At 46.4% G+C, this 14,895-nt stretch overlaps 1 protein-coding gene across 4 annotated transcripts in view; it reads left to right on the top strand.

The window, feature by feature from the left end:
- Positions 1 to 14,895, top strand: part of APLP2 (amyloid beta precursor like protein 2) — a 65,740-nt gene that overhangs the window by 39,478 nt on the left and 11,367 nt on the right. For 2 of the 4 annotated variants that reach the window (XM_026678618.2, XM_026678617.2), the window contains exons 7-13: positions 1,649 to 1,816; positions 5,702 to 5,832; positions 6,179 to 6,253; positions 7,793 to 7,951; positions 11,181 to 11,309; positions 13,346 to 13,445; positions 14,709 to 14,882. In XM_026678618.2, the coding sequence (XP_026534403.1) occupies positions 1,649 to 1,816; positions 5,702 to 5,832; positions 6,179 to 6,253; positions 7,793 to 7,951; positions 11,181 to 11,309; positions 13,346 to 13,445; positions 14,709 to 14,882 (936 nt within the window). The remainder of the gene's footprint in view (positions 1 to 1,648; positions 1,817 to 5,701; positions 5,833 to 6,178; positions 6,254 to 7,792; positions 7,952 to 11,180; positions 11,310 to 13,345; positions 13,446 to 14,708; positions 14,883 to 14,895) is intronic. The other 2 variants (XM_026678620.2, XM_026678619.2) reach the window with 1 other exon arrangement.

The raw sequence follows: 14,895 nt of genomic DNA, 5'->3' as shown, positions 1-14,895 counted from the left end.
TGTTGGGTTTGTCCATTTTTCAAAACCTGCAGGTAGCTTCAGCTGCTGAATAATGGGGAGCTAATTAGAGTGCATTTGTTGCAGTGTGTAGACTTGTCTTTTAAACGGGTTACTCTTTGTCCGTTCCGAATATCAAATTCTGCTACGGAAGCATTCTTCGTTCAACGCAGCAATTCATTAACTAGACTTTAACCTACAACAACAACAACAAAAAGCTGCCTTTTGCTGACTTTAATAGCCGTTTTAATAAATGTTTCCTAGAGAGCCCTTTGAATGCAGTTGAGTTGACCCATTGTGACTGCTTCGGGTGATTAAAATAGGTCTTCTGGTTTCTCGGTATCATTGCATTTCGCTCCCTAAACTGCATGATTTTTTTTCCCTAAAGAAATCATTGCTGGCAGATAGAGGTGGTAAATATCTTAGAGACTTTTGAAAATGAAAACCTAGGTTTTTAGAAAGTTGGATGATCGAAGTGGTCCCCAACTTTCTCTTAGTTGAGAATAAACTAGAAATAATTGTCAGGAAGTCTGTTCTCCTGCATAAAAATGCTTTGTGTGGGAACTGAATGGCTACGCCAGGGGTCGGCAACCTTAAACATTCAAAAAGAGCCACAAATGTCCTAACCAGAACCCTCCCATTCAATTCTGGAGCCAACCAGAAGTCCAGTTCCCCTACCATCGAGTCTCCTAGTGCGGCATTCTTTTTCCCCTGCCAACCGGAAGTCCGGTTTTTACACACACACACACACACACACACACCTACCATAGAGTCTCCTCCTAGTGCGGCGTCCTTTTTCCTTTTACCAATCGGTGACAGGGAGCCGCAGCGGAGGGATAAAAGAGCCACATGCGGCTCCAGAGCCGCGGGTTGCCAACCCCTGGGCTACGCTGAAGCAGTGGGTCTTGTCTGGCTTCAGTGCTGCCCTGCCAACTCTTCCACCCTAACTTTTTGAGAAGTGAAGCAGGTCAGGTTGAGTGAGAGCCAGAGCTGAGTAGAAACCTAGAGATCTTCAGAGCTCCAGGTGAATGTCCACCAAGATTGATCTAAAGCAGTGATGGTGAACCTTTTTGTTGTGGTGTGCCGAAAACACGTGCATGTGCGATAGCGTGTGGGCATGCCAGCACCCACAATGCAATGCATCCTGCCTCCCCTTATCTGCACTGTGCACCCCCTCCCCCTTACCTGCACTGTGCATGCGCACGCCTCTCAACTGATTTTCAGCCTGTCTGAGGCCTTTTTCGCCTTCCCAGAGGTTTGAGGGAAACCTTTGCAGCCTCGGGAGGCCGAAAAACGGGCCTTCCGGAAATACCAGAAGTTCCCATTTTCAGTCTCTGGAGGGCCTCTGGAGCCTGGGGGAGGCCATTTTTGTCCTCCCAAGGGCTTGAGGAAAGCCTCTGGAGCCTTTGGAGGCCGAAAAATGGGCCCGTTTCGGCACGTGCGGGAGGGCGATAAAGGCCTCAAAGGGGCCAAAAATCAGCTGGGAAGCGCGCGTATGCGCAATGCAGGTAAATTTGGCTGGGGCTCGTGTGCCACCTGTGGCATGCGTGCCATAGGTTCGCCATCACGGACCTAAAGCCCCCACTGATGTTGAACTAGCTTAGCAAAGCTTTGCTTGCCACCAGCTGATGCTCTAACCATCTCCACACAGCTGTCTGCTCCCAGGAGGCGATGACCGGTCCCTGCCGGGCTGTGATGCCTCGTTGGTACTTCGACATGTACAAGAAAAAGTGCATTCGCTTTATATATGGAGGCTGCGGAGGCAACCGAAACAATTTTGAGTCAGAGGAGTATTGTATGGCTGTGTGTAAAAAGATGAGTAAGTTCAGCCTCGCCCTGGGTGCTCTTCGAAGCAAGCTTGTTGTTCTGTCTGTCTTCTCCTCCTTGACCAGGTCAAAGGAAGAGTGTGTGTAGCTTTGTCCTATGGATCCTGGTGTCTGCTCCGCATTAGTTCTTTCCTTGTCTTTGTGCTGCTTTGGGCTTTAGGCTCAGCTTCTGCTTCTGCAGCCAGAGGAGCCGGCCTTGTCTCCCTCTCCCGTCTCTTGCCCCGGCTTAGCAAACCCTCTTCTGGGTTCCATGGGAGAGGGTTAAAAGTTTGGGGCTGATCTGCTGTTCCCACTCCAGTCCCTTTCCTTGGCGCCTCTTCGTGGGATTCGTGTATCTCTTCCACCCTTTTCTTCAGTAAAGCTTTTCCCTATGGGTCTTCCTTGCAAACTCCAGGTTCTGCTTCATATTTCTGAGACCGAAATATGGTTCACCGTCTGATGATTCTGTGTGATTTGTCTGAGGTTTTCTCACCGTTTTTACTGACTTTTAGATTACTGTTATGTATTGCTGTTATCATTACTTGTAGGGTTTATATACTGCTGAAGCCTAAGAATGATAAGTGGCACACCTTTAGAACGTCAGCAACAAAATCAAAGAAAAATGATATGTTAAATATGTATCGTATAAATAGGTTTAATGGAAGCAAACTACATTCACAGCAATCCACCTCAGAAGGCTTCCTCCAGTCATTATCTTCAGAAGGCAGAGTGGTGTGATGGCCTAGAGGTGGAGCTCTCGCCTCACAATCAGGAGGCTGTGAGTTCGATCCTAGGTAGAGACAGATATTTCTCTCTCTGGGTACTATGAGAATGTAACTGCTGAACAAAACTCCGCATTGATGACAGGAAGGGGCATCCGGCTACATTCAATTGCCCAGACTCCACCCTGCAAGGGATTATAGGGTCGCTAAAAAGAAGATGATACGTATCTTCAAAAGGCAATTGCTGATTTCCAGTACTTCTATTTTTACTGTTTTAGATCCTTTCTTCCTATTTCTAAAACTGCTGATACACATCTCTAAATCTTCCTTCCTTCCTCCCTTCCTCCCTTCCTTCCTTCCTTCCTTCCTTCCTTCCTCTTACTCTCCTTCGTTTCTTCCCTCCTTCCCTCCCTCCCCATGGCTGGCACTCTGTCTGTACAGCCTTAGTCCTGTGTACAGAATGGGTTCTGTGCAAATGCTTTTGATTGGATTGAACTGATAACAAGGATGAGATTTAAAACTCTGGCTGTTTTGGAGAAAAAGTTTTAGTCCGTCCCCAAAGGATTTGGGGCCGGAATTTACAAGCAAATCTAATTTGTGTTCCTGGTCACAGAGAGAGAAAGCTGCTTTTTCTTTTTTAGGTACAGGGTGTGTCATTTTCCTCTTTAACTCTTTTTTAACATTGGAGTGAAAATATTATGGGTTCAGGCACCAGGTCGAGATTACCATTTGAGCCCCTCATCCAAATTATTATCCAAAAAGTAGCCGGTGCGTTATTATGAATAGAGCGCTCAAATGTTTCCTCCGCTTGAAAGCAGATCAATTTTAACGAAGTAAGTTGACTTACAAAAGAAAAAGAAAAAAGGTTGGTGGTCGTGAAGTGCAGATTAATCTGTGGCATCTGGATTTGTATGGAATCTTTTCTTCCATTAAATTCTAATCCATTACATGGATAACTAGTCAGGATTTCCTCCCCTACCCCAAACTAAAAACCTAAGCCACCTATCCCTTTTTGCTACGTCCCTGCAAGGCAACCAGACCAATAACATTAGCCACTTCTAATGGCATAGGCAGCCGCGGTGGCGCCGTGGTTAGAGTTCAGTACTGCAGGTTACTTCTGCTGACTGCCGGCTGACTGCCGTTTGGCAGTTCAGATCCCACCAGGCTCAAGGTTGTCTCAGCCTTCCATCCTTCCGAGGTGGGTAAAATGAGGACACAAATTTTGGGGGAGCAATATGTTGACTCTGTAAACGGCTTAGAGAGGGCTGTAAAGTGATATATAAGTCTCTTATTGCTATTGCTATAAACGTGCACCAGGCATCTTGATGCTGAAATGGGCTTTCCTGGTAGGCAGCGGCCTCTCAGCTGGAATCTGAAGAGCGCTGCGGTTCTTAATGCTAATTACTCTGAATTTCAGAGTACATGCATGCCTTCAGACCAGATACACCTTATTACAAGCTGGCAAAGGGGTAAGAAAATAACACCGAACCTTCCCGGATGGATAACACAGATTGGCCAGTTGTCATTTAAAAAATTGACGGAGATTTTCCTTCATCCAGGTCACAGTTGTCCCAAACGTGCTTTTTTCCTTCAGAAGAAAAAGTCCACCTGAAAAAGCACCTTTGGGACACCATGACCTGGATCAGGGGTCTCCAAACATGGCTTTGCTTTGCTGGCTGAGGAATTCTGGGAGTTGAAGTCCAGAAGCCTTCAAGTTGCCACATTTGGAGACCTTTGACCTTGATGACTGAGAATCTCCATAGACCTTCAGTGATAGAGCATCCACAACTCCAGGAGACAAGCTATTCCACTGTCAGAAAATGTCTCCTTGCTTCTAGAGAATTCCTTTAACAAGCTTCCAAATATTATGTCTAGTGGAGATTCTCAGTCCAGCTCATGGTGGTCCCAAAGGTCCTTTTTTCAAGAGGTAGCTGGGCTTATTTTTTCTTTGAAGGCCTTTCGCTTCTCATCCAAGAAGCTTCTTCAGCTGCGAAACGTCTTCAAAGGGGGGGAAAAAAAACTAGAAAGTCCAGTTGCTTCTTGAAAAAAAGCACTTTTGGGACCCAAAACCTCCTCACAACACCTTGTTCTGCTTTCTTTTGCCTTCCTGCACCACCTTGTTTGTGTCCCTGTGTGTTAGTCTACCATCACCCGATAAGGCTGTTAGGAAGCCTGAAATACAAAATTTCTTGAGGATTGAACTGTCAAATCCAGTCCATTTTCCTTTTGAGGGTGAGGCGGGTGGGACATTTTAATTGGCTAGCCTGTGCATTGCGGTCCTTAGCAGGGCCCATCTGGGGAAGCAAGAGGGCTGCGTTATCAGCAGCCCCCACTGTTAACTGACCCATCTTCAAGATTGACTACCGTTGGAGAGCGAGAAAGAACTAAGGGACATCTTCCTCTGCCCCCTCCCCAGAAAGTGCATTGGCTCAAGGGTCTTCAAACTTGGCACGTGTGGACTTCCACTCCCAGAATTCCTGAGCTAACATGACAGGAGGAGGAATTCTGGGAGTTGAAAGTCCACAAGTCTTAAAAGCAGCCACGTTTGGAGACCTCTGTTGCAGTTTCATGGGCTTCACAACACTGGCTGAGTTCCAAAGAGGAAGGATGGAAGGTTTTTACTCTCAGATGACAGGTAGCCCTCGACTTACGGCTTCAATTGAGCCCGACATTTCTGAGCGACGGATTAACGACCTTTCGTGCCACCCTTGTTAAGCGAATCCCTGCGGTGGTTCCGTTTCTGAAGCGGATCTGGTTTTCTCCCCCATTGACGCTGGTTATCAGAAAGGTTGCAAAAGGGGAAACTGGGACCCCGTAACCTGTCATAAGTATGAGTCAGTTGCCAAGGGTTGGAATCTTCATCCCCTGACCATGGGGGTGGGATGTTGCAACAGTCGTAAGTGTGAAAAACGGGTCGTACGTCGCTTTTTCCAGTGCCATAACTTGGAATGGTCGCTGTTGTAAGTTGAGGACTACCTGTAGTGAGAATCTTGGCCCAAGCTAAACCAGAAGCAAGCCCAGAAACCAGAACAGGTGATCTAGTGTAGGGGTGTCCAACCTTGGACACTTTCAGACTTGTGGACTGAGGAACTCTGGGAGTTGAAGTCCACAAGTCTGAAAGTGGCCAAGGTTGGAGACCCCTGACCTAATGAGTCCCTCCCTCTTGTCCTCTTCTAGTTCCTCCAACTCCTCTGCCCACCGATGACGTCGACGTCTATTTTGAAACCCCAGCCGATGACAACGAACATGCCCGTTTCCAGAAAGCCAAAGAACAGCTGGAGATCCGACACCGTAACCGCATGGATCGAGTGAGTCCTGTTGGGTTGTAGCTACAATGGGACTCCTCGGCCGCCTCAATCCTGCTGCATTCTTGCCATTTGATTTCATTTGTGGGTTTTCCTGTTGAGCCCGTTTTTTTTCTTCTTTTTGCTGGGGTGTTGTTGTTGTTTTGTCTCCTTATAGCAGTAAAAAGCCACACACACCCTAAGCTGGTTTGCAAAGTTAAATTGCAATTAATTAGGAGTTCTGATCAGGTTTTGTGGAAATTCTGTGGGGGGGGGAAAGGGTATTTGGATTTTGGAGTTGCCACACTCCACGGTCCTTAGTCAAGCAGGCCCACCTGAACTGGGTTTCTGATCTTTCCAAACTCTTTAGGTAAAGAAGGAATGGGAAGAAGCAGAGATCCAAGCTAAGAACCTGCCAAAGGCAGAGAGGCAGGCCCTGATGCAGGTCAGTCACCACCTATCTGTCTGTCTGTCTGTCTGTCTGTCTGTCTGTCTGTCTGTCTATCTAATCTATCTAAAAGCGAAATACCTCTGATGCATCACCACAAAATTTCCAGAAACGTAAAGCCAACAAACTTGAAATTTGGCACGTATGTTCCTCTTGGCTTCTAGGTGCTCACTAAGAAAGGATTTTTCAAAATGACCATCAGAGCTTAGTATTTTGTATATTATTAGTATTTTGTATATTATTATTATTAACATGCTCTGATGCTAAGGAGTTCTACTCCCCCTCCCCACCTGAAAAGAAATCTGTTCCAAATGCAAAACAGAAGCAGAGGAGAGGCGTTTCAGTTTTAGTTTCAGAGCACCAAGCAGCTTTAGTACAGAACAGTTGAGCTAAGCCACGCCCAGGCTCCTTGCTGACTCCTTGCTCACACAGCAAATACTGTTTCAGTTTCCAAGCAGCCCTCAACTTTCCCACACACTGACAGGACGCTAGCCAGAGGAATACCGATGGATGCTGGTAGGCAGAGGCAGAATTTTTTTTTCCCCTCTTATTTTCCTTCCCAAAAACTAAGCCAGACCACATAGTTTCGTAGTGAAGGACGGTTATCGAGCTAGTAGATTTTATAAACTAACAGGAGGAGGCCTTGTGGAAATTGTTTACAACTAGATTAAGGCTCAGAAACTCTGTTTTCACTTAATAGATATTGGACTAAGGACATTTTGTCTCATTAAACCAATCTTTCTCCTTGGCAATTTTAAGATTTGTGGGCTTCCAAGAGTTGAATTGTTATTTAGACACAAACACACACACACACAAACTCAGCAACATAAATTTTGGGCTCCATTGTGGTCGTAACTCGAGAACTACCTGTGCTGTTTTATATACAGTATAAATACTTGTGTTTGACATGTCTGGTTGAAGGCTTCTTTCCTGCCCTCAAACAATAAGGCCGCTGCATGCAAGTCGAGCAGTGAACCTGGTCCACGGAGTGTGTTGTTTCCTGTGCCCGGCCTTAGATCCAACCCGCGGGCCTTCCCTTTTACCTCAGCCCTGCCCCATGGGCGCGCGCACAGGTGACGGCGAGCATGCAAGCGCCGGAGTCCTGGGTGAAAATGCAGCGCTCAGATCGCAGTCAACACAATCCCCGGGGCCACCAGGCCCTCACGTGCTCGTCACCTGTGCATGCGCCCAGGGGGCAGGGCTGGGGCGGCGCCTCATGGGCGCCAGGTCGGCCCTGCGGATCTAACGCTGGCCGCGTTCCGGCTTGGATGGCTGCCAGCAGGTTGTAAATTGGCGCCCGATTGGCCTGCGCTGGGCTGAGGCACTTGTGGGCCAGAACTAACCATTTGGACCTTGAGTTTGACACCCTTGATCTAAGGAGTTCACAGGCCGTACCTTCCGGAGCGCAACTTAAGAAGGATTTCTGTCATTGGACAGGCATTATTGCAATCGATGGATCCCAAAAGCATCTTGAAAGGAACCGATCGCTTTGTCCCCAGCTAATAAAGATCCTTTTCCACACCCATCTTTCTCCAGAGATTCCAGACGATGGCCAAGTCCCTTGAGAAGGAAGCTGCTAGCGAAAAACAGCAACTCGTGGAAACTCACCTGGCCCATGTAGAAGCCATGTTGGATGAGCGCCATCGGGTCGCCCTGGAAAACTACCTTGTGGCTCTGCAGTCCGACCCCCCACGGGTACCGTACCCCACTGTCAGAAGTGGGAACAGGGTTGGGAATGGAGGGGGATTATTACTGGAGATGTCTGTGGAGTTTTGAGTGGGGTGGTGGTGGCTTAGAGGTGGAGCTCTCGCCTCACAATCAGGAGGCTGTGAGTTGGATCCTAGGTAGAGGCAGATAATTCCCTCTCTGGGCACGATGAGAATATATCTGCCGAATATAACTCCACCTTGGCAACAGGAAGGGCATCCGGCCAGTAAACGCTCAGCTCCATTCAGGTGCCCAGACTCCACCCCACAAGGGGTTATGGGGTCATTCAAAGATGATGACGATGATGTCTGTGGAGTTCCTCAATCCTCCAGGTCATGATTATCCCAAAGGTGCTTTTTCCAAAAGGCACCTGGACTTTCTTGCTTCCCCCCTTGAAAACATTTTGCTTCTCATCCAAGAAGCTGCTTCAGTTCTAACTTAACTGTTGGGGAATGGAAAGACTTATATTCTTTGCAGTCATCCGGTCATTCGCACTCTTTAAGAGTCGGTTGTTAGCGTTCTGAGAGTAGTTGAGGCTACTTGCGGGCGGGGGTTATCTGTATCCTTCAGAGTCACCTGAATCAGAGTGCCAACAGGTGTGTGTGTGGGGGGGGAGGGAAACACCTTTGGGATATTATTGGAGATGCTGCAAAGGGAGCCTTAGCGCAATGGGTGTTACATTGCAATAGGACAAGAAGTGCTAAATTTAACCTCGAGATGTGTGACCAAGCACCCTCAGTTTAGCTCAGGACTGCCTGGTTCGTTTCGTCCGGCTTGCCCTGACTTCCCTTTCGTTGAAGAGGGTATCAGGATTCCACAAAATCAAAACTCTTGAGGCCTGGAATTTCCTCAAAGTAAGAATTTATTAGCAGTGCCGTATTGGCGCACGGCTGGTGAAAACCCGACTCTGAAGGCCCCGAGGTTTTCCCTGCCCAAATCAAAGCCCCAAAGTTCATGCCCCCCAGGTCACAGAACCATCGCATGGTCCAATCAGGTCACGGTCCACCTTCCAGCTGCCTTTGGCCCATGCCTTCTGAACACCTGGTAGGGACATCCTTGGCTTCCACGAGAGAGAAAGTTATTTTGGCTACAATCCCCACCCCCCCAAGTTATCTCTTATCTCCCCCCTTACGTTCCCCACAGCAGCAACCGGCTTTGCTCTGGCAGCCCTGGAGATTTCCAAAATGGTTCTAGGTCTGACAGAGCAGTGGTGGGATTCAATTTTTTTTTTACTACTGGTTCTGTGGGCGTGGCTTGGTGGGCGTGGCAGGGGAAGGATACTGTAAAATCCCATTCTCTCCCTGTTCCAGGGGAAGAATGCTACACTGCTCCAAAAAATAAAGGGAACACTTAAACAACACAATGTAACTCCAAGTCAATCACACTTCTGTGAAATCAAACTGTCCACTTAAGTAGCAACACTGATTGACAATCAATTTCACATGCTGTTGTACAAATGGAATAGACAACAGGTGGAAAGCAGAGGCAGTTAGCAAGATATCCCCAATAAAGGAGTGGTTCTGCAGGGGGTGACCACAGACCACTTCTCAGTCCCTATGCTTTCTGGCTGATGGTTTGGTCACTTTTGAATGCTGGTGGTGCTGTCACTCTAGTGGTAGCGTGAGACGGAGTCTACAACCCACACAAGTGGCTCAGGTAGTGCAGCTCATCCAGGATGGAACATCAATGCGAGCTGTGGCAAGAAGGTTTGCTGTGTCTCTCAGCGTAGTGTCCAGAGCATGGAGGCGCTACCAGGAGACAGGCCAGTACATCAGGAGACGTGGAGGAGGCCATAGGAGGGCAACAACCCAGCATCAGGACCGCTCCCTCCACCTTTGTGCAAGGAGGGACAGGAGGAGCACTGCCAGAGCCCTGCAAAATGACCTCCAGTGGGCCACAAATGTGCATGTGGCTGCTCAAACGGTCAGAAACAGACTCCATGAGGTTGGTATGAGGGTCTGACGTCCACAGGTGGGGGTTGTGCTTACAGCCCAACACCGTGCAGGATGTTTGGCATTTGCCAGAGAACACCAAAATTGGCAAATTCGCCATTGGTGCCCTGTGCTCTTCCCAGATGAAAGCAGGTTCACACTGAGCACATATGGCAGGCGTGACAGGGTCTGGAGACGCCGTGGAGAACATTCTTCTGCCTGCAACATCCTCCAGCATGACCAGTTTGGCAGTGGGTCAGTAATGGTATGGGGTGGCATTTTTTTAGGGGGCCGCACAGCCCTCCATGTGCTCGACAGAGGTAGCCTGACTGCCATTAGGTACCAAGATGAGATCCTCAGACCCCTTGTGAGACCATATGCTGGTGTGGTTGGCCCTGGGTTCCTCCTAATGCACGACAATGGTAGACCTCATGTGGCTGGAGTGTGTCAGCAGTTCCTGCAAGCTGAAGGCATTGATGCTATGGACTGGCCCGCCCGTTCCCCAGACCTGAATCCAGTTGAGCACATCTGGGGCATCATGTCTCGCTCCATCCACCAACGCCACGTTGCACCACAGACTGTCCAGGAGTTGGGGGATGCGTTAGTCCAGGTGTGGGAGGAGATCCCTCAGGAGGCCATCCGCCACCTCATCAGGAGCATGCCCAGGCGTTGTTGGGAGGTCATACAGGCATGTGGAGGCCACACACACTACTGAGCCTCATTTTGACTTGTTTTAAGGACATTACATCAAAGTTGGATCAGCCTGTAGTGTTTTTTTCCACTTTAATTTTGAGTGTAACTCCAAATCCAGACCTCCATGGGTTGCTACATCTGATTTCCATTGATCATTTTTGTGTGATTTTGTTGTCAGCACATTCAACTATGTAATGAACAAAGCATTTCATAAGAATATTTCATTCATTCAGATCTAGGATATCTTATTTTTGAGTACCCTTTTATTTTTTTTGAGCAGTGTATAAAATCTCCATTCCCTCCCCATCTCACTAGCCTGCTTTCCAGCTCCGTTCTCCTGTGCAGGGCAACCACAGGAGACCCAGCCAATCAGCTGGGACTTGGGAGGCAGAGAAGAGATGGGGGCGGGGCCAATCAGAGGTGGTATTTGCCGGTTCTCTGAACTACTCAAAATTTCCGCTACCGGTTCTCCAGAACTGGTCAGAACCGGCTGAATCCTACCTTGTGACAGAGGGTGGAATGATCATCAGTCTCGCAAAGATGGGTTTGCGGGGGAAATGATCCGGCTCACCGCTCTGGTTTGCCTTTTGCAGCCCCACCGCATCCTCCAAGCCTTGAAACGGTACATCCGTGCTGAGAACAAAGACAGGCTCCACACAATCCATCACTACCAGCATGTTTTGGCTGTGGATCCAGAAAAGGCTGCTCAGATGAAATCACAGGTATACAAAAAAAAAAAATTCCTCGGACGCATTTTAACCTTGCCTAGGTTCACCATGTCTGTCCCAGTTTGGTTTGTGTGAATTAAGCAAAAATATTGGGAATATTTCAGATATTATCTTTCGAGGTGGCCTAGAGGTGAAGACCTCCCACCCGGAAGGTTGAGAGTTCAATCCTAGGCAACTAGGTAGACGTTTCTCTTATCAGGGCGCATACAGAAAATATCTGCTGTGAACCCGGCCTAGGTGTCAGGAAGGGCATCCGGCCAGTAAACTCTCCGTTTCATTCAGTGTCCCCCAACCCCACCTTGATAAAAGAGACGAAAAGCTTGTTAAAAGTAAACCATAAAAATTCAGATAACCTCTTTAACAACCTCAGAATATTTGCTGTCCAAGGAAGGGACAAGCCTTTTTCTAGAACACCCATGTTGCAGTTCCCTTTTTACTTCTTAAATGTGCACGTTTTAAAACGACTGAGATGTCATTACGAACTGTAAGCTTAGAATTCGGATCTGAGGCAGTAAACCTGCACTCTGGCCTCTCGCAAGGCAGTAAGTGAGTCGTGTCCAATTTTTCAACTTATTTTTTCGGCCACTGCTGTTAAGTGAATTGCTGCATTTGTTAAGTGAATTTTGCAGCCGTTAAGCGGTGGTCATAAGCTTTAGGATCTGCTTGTAAGGTCACTTTTTGCAGTATTGTTGTCCCTAAATGAATGGCTACCCATACTGCTACCGCCTTCACTATCATCAAGTCTATATGTTATGTGAATGTGTAGCACCGTCTGCTGGCCAGATATAGAGTGATAATAAATTTAAGATTGGAAGGCCTTGAGGTATGTGGCTCAGGAGAAAACAGGAATCTGGTTTGTGTGGTTAGGAAACCACACCTAAGGCCTACATCCCAGCAAATTTCTCAGAAAAGAAAAAAAGGAAAAGCCAGCGCTGCTTTTTTAAATAGGCTGTTACTTCCTGTGGCCTGAATATTCCTTGAAAACACCACTTTGCTTTTTTTGTCCTCCTATTATGTGGTGAACTTAAACGCTACTCCCCATGTAATCAAAGCTTGAGCACAGTTCCCAGATCAGTGGTTGGAGACAAAAGCATATTTTTAGAATGTTTCCTTTCTCTCTGAAAGAATAATTATCACTTAGTCTGGAAGATATCTACTGTTAAAGCCCAGATCTCAACTGGGCAAGCAAAATATTTCAGGATAACATCTTAAAAAAGAGAAAAGGTTTGGCTTCCCTCCCCCACATAAACCTGTGTATCATTGCTATCTCTAGAACAAGGGTCTCCAATCTTGGCAACTTTTAAGACTTGTGGACTTCCAACTCCCAGAATTCCTCAGCCAGCGAATTCTGGGAGTTGAAATCCACAAGTCTTAAAGTTGCCACGGTTGGAGACCCCTGCTCTAGAACCAAGTCTTCAATTCTTAAAAAAGGGAAGTTGTTGTAAGCAGAAAACTAATCTCAGTAATGTGTCTACTATACCTAGTCTTTGCCCCCCCCCCCACACACACACACATATACATTATATACCTTATGGTGGATAAACATCAATGAATGAAAACTAAAACACAATATCTTCAGAGCTGACGAAATAATAAGAACACATACTAAACTGGAGACCCACTGCAACAAATCAAGTTGAATCTTACCTTTGTTGGCTTAAAAATTGACCATGAACTTTAGTATGATTCAGATTTATTGACATAAAAGCTGTATGATAGAATTATCTATGGGAGAATTGTGTTTTTGTATAAATATTGTTTATAACATGGGTCCTAAAACACTAAAACCATGACTGATTGGTTGATTTAATTTCTATGGCTACCCATCTCAATCAATGACTTTGGGTGGCGAACATCATAAAAACATTAAACCATAAAAGAATTAAAACATTACAGAATATGTATATGCTGTCACCAAGTAAAACTGTTGCCATACAGCCTATAAATGGGGCCTTTACACACTTTGTATACTGTTTTAATCTAAATAGTGCAGAGGCACACATTATTTGAACTTTGCCCTCTGTTGAAAGGTGATGACACACCTCCGTGTAATAGAGGAGAGGATGAATCAAAGTTTGTCCCTGCTCTACAAAGTACCATACGTGGCTGAAGAAATCCAGAGTGAGATTGGTAAGTGTTTTTGACCTATGGAGTGCTGGTTTCTTGATGGGGTTTTTGTTTCCTGGAATCTGGAACTACCAACCCCAAACAATCAAGCTAACAGTAAATAAACAGCCTAAATCAGGGACCTATCAAGAACACTCCACCAACGCCGACAAAGCAAGATAAACAAAGCGCAAACCCCACTCCCTTCTAGCATTGATGATGTTACTGTCAGATCCTGGGAATCTCTTCTTAGCTACATTCTCGGAGGCGAGGGGAAAATAACATGATTGTTCCTGCGTATTGGTGAAATCCATATTGGACTAAGGGGAGGGGTCCTAACTCACTTTACCTGAGGTGCATGCCTGGAAGGATATCAGACCCTGCTTTGAATGTTGACTTGCTTCCTTCCTTTTGAAATACCCAGTTTTCAAAAGTTCACCCTTATCGTCATTCATCTTTATTGGTTGGTCCTTACAGTTATCTAGTTGGGTAATGAAATACCTGCAAGAAAACCCAGCTCAGAGAGCACCAAGAACTCCACGGTTCTACCCTGACCTAGAAACATTCTCTTCTATCGGTGTTTTTTTTTTTTTTTTACTTCCATTCTCCTCTTGACGAAATCCTTTTTATTAGATTAGTTGAGGTTGGGGTTTGCTCTTGAGGTCTTGTTCACTTCCCCAGCCCTGTCAAGCCTTTTGCCTGTTTGTTTTTAGTGAAAGAAAAGTAATATTCTTAATCGATTGGAAAGGATAACAAATGCAAGAAGTTGAATTAAATTTCTTAGAAGCAACATCTTAAAAAGAAAGGTATTCAATGGGAAGGAAGGAAAGGAAGGAAAGGAAAGGAAAGGAAAGGAAAGGAAAGGAAGGAAGGAAGGGAAGGAAGGAAGGGAAGGAAGGAAAGGAAGGGAAGGAAGGGAAGGAAGGGAAGGGAAGGGAAGGGAAAAAGGAAAGGAAAGGAAAGGAAAGGAAAGGAAAGGAAAGGAAAGGAAAGGAAAGGAAAGGAAAGAAGGATCTATGAATTTTTCCTGGAGTTGTGGGTGCTCCTGTTACTGGAGATTTTATTTAAATCCATTTAAATTTATTTAACACTATTTAATTGAAACCCATCTGGAGTCTTCTGAAGTCAGCCTCTAAATTTAAAACTAAAACTAAGTAAATATCTGTGACAGTATGGTGATTCCTGTTCTGTACAGAGGTTTGATTAGACCTCAAAGGTTCCTTCCAACGCCATGATTCTGTAGTTATCTGGCACTACCAAGATGTTCCCCTTGATTCTCTCTTACAGATGAGCTCCTTCAAGAACAGCGAACCGACATGGACCAGTTTACTTCTTCCATTTCTGAATCCCCGGTGGATGTCCACGTGAGCTCCGAAGAAAGCGAAGAATCTCCGCTCTTCGATGGTAAACCTTTCCGCCCATTCCAGGTGAAAACTTTCCCAGCCTCTCCCAAAAGTGAAGGTACGTCAAAAGT

Source organism: Notechis scutatus, chromosome 7 (genome assembly GCF_049901735.1).
Source record: "Notechis scutatus isolate UNSWTSFEM ecotype Mainland chromosome 7, rNotScu1.2, whole genome shotgun sequence".
Taxonomy (NCBI): Eukaryota; Metazoa; Chordata; class Lepidosauria; order Squamata; family Elapidae; genus Notechis; species Notechis scutatus.
This window is presented reverse-complemented; position numbering and strand designations above follow the sequence as displayed.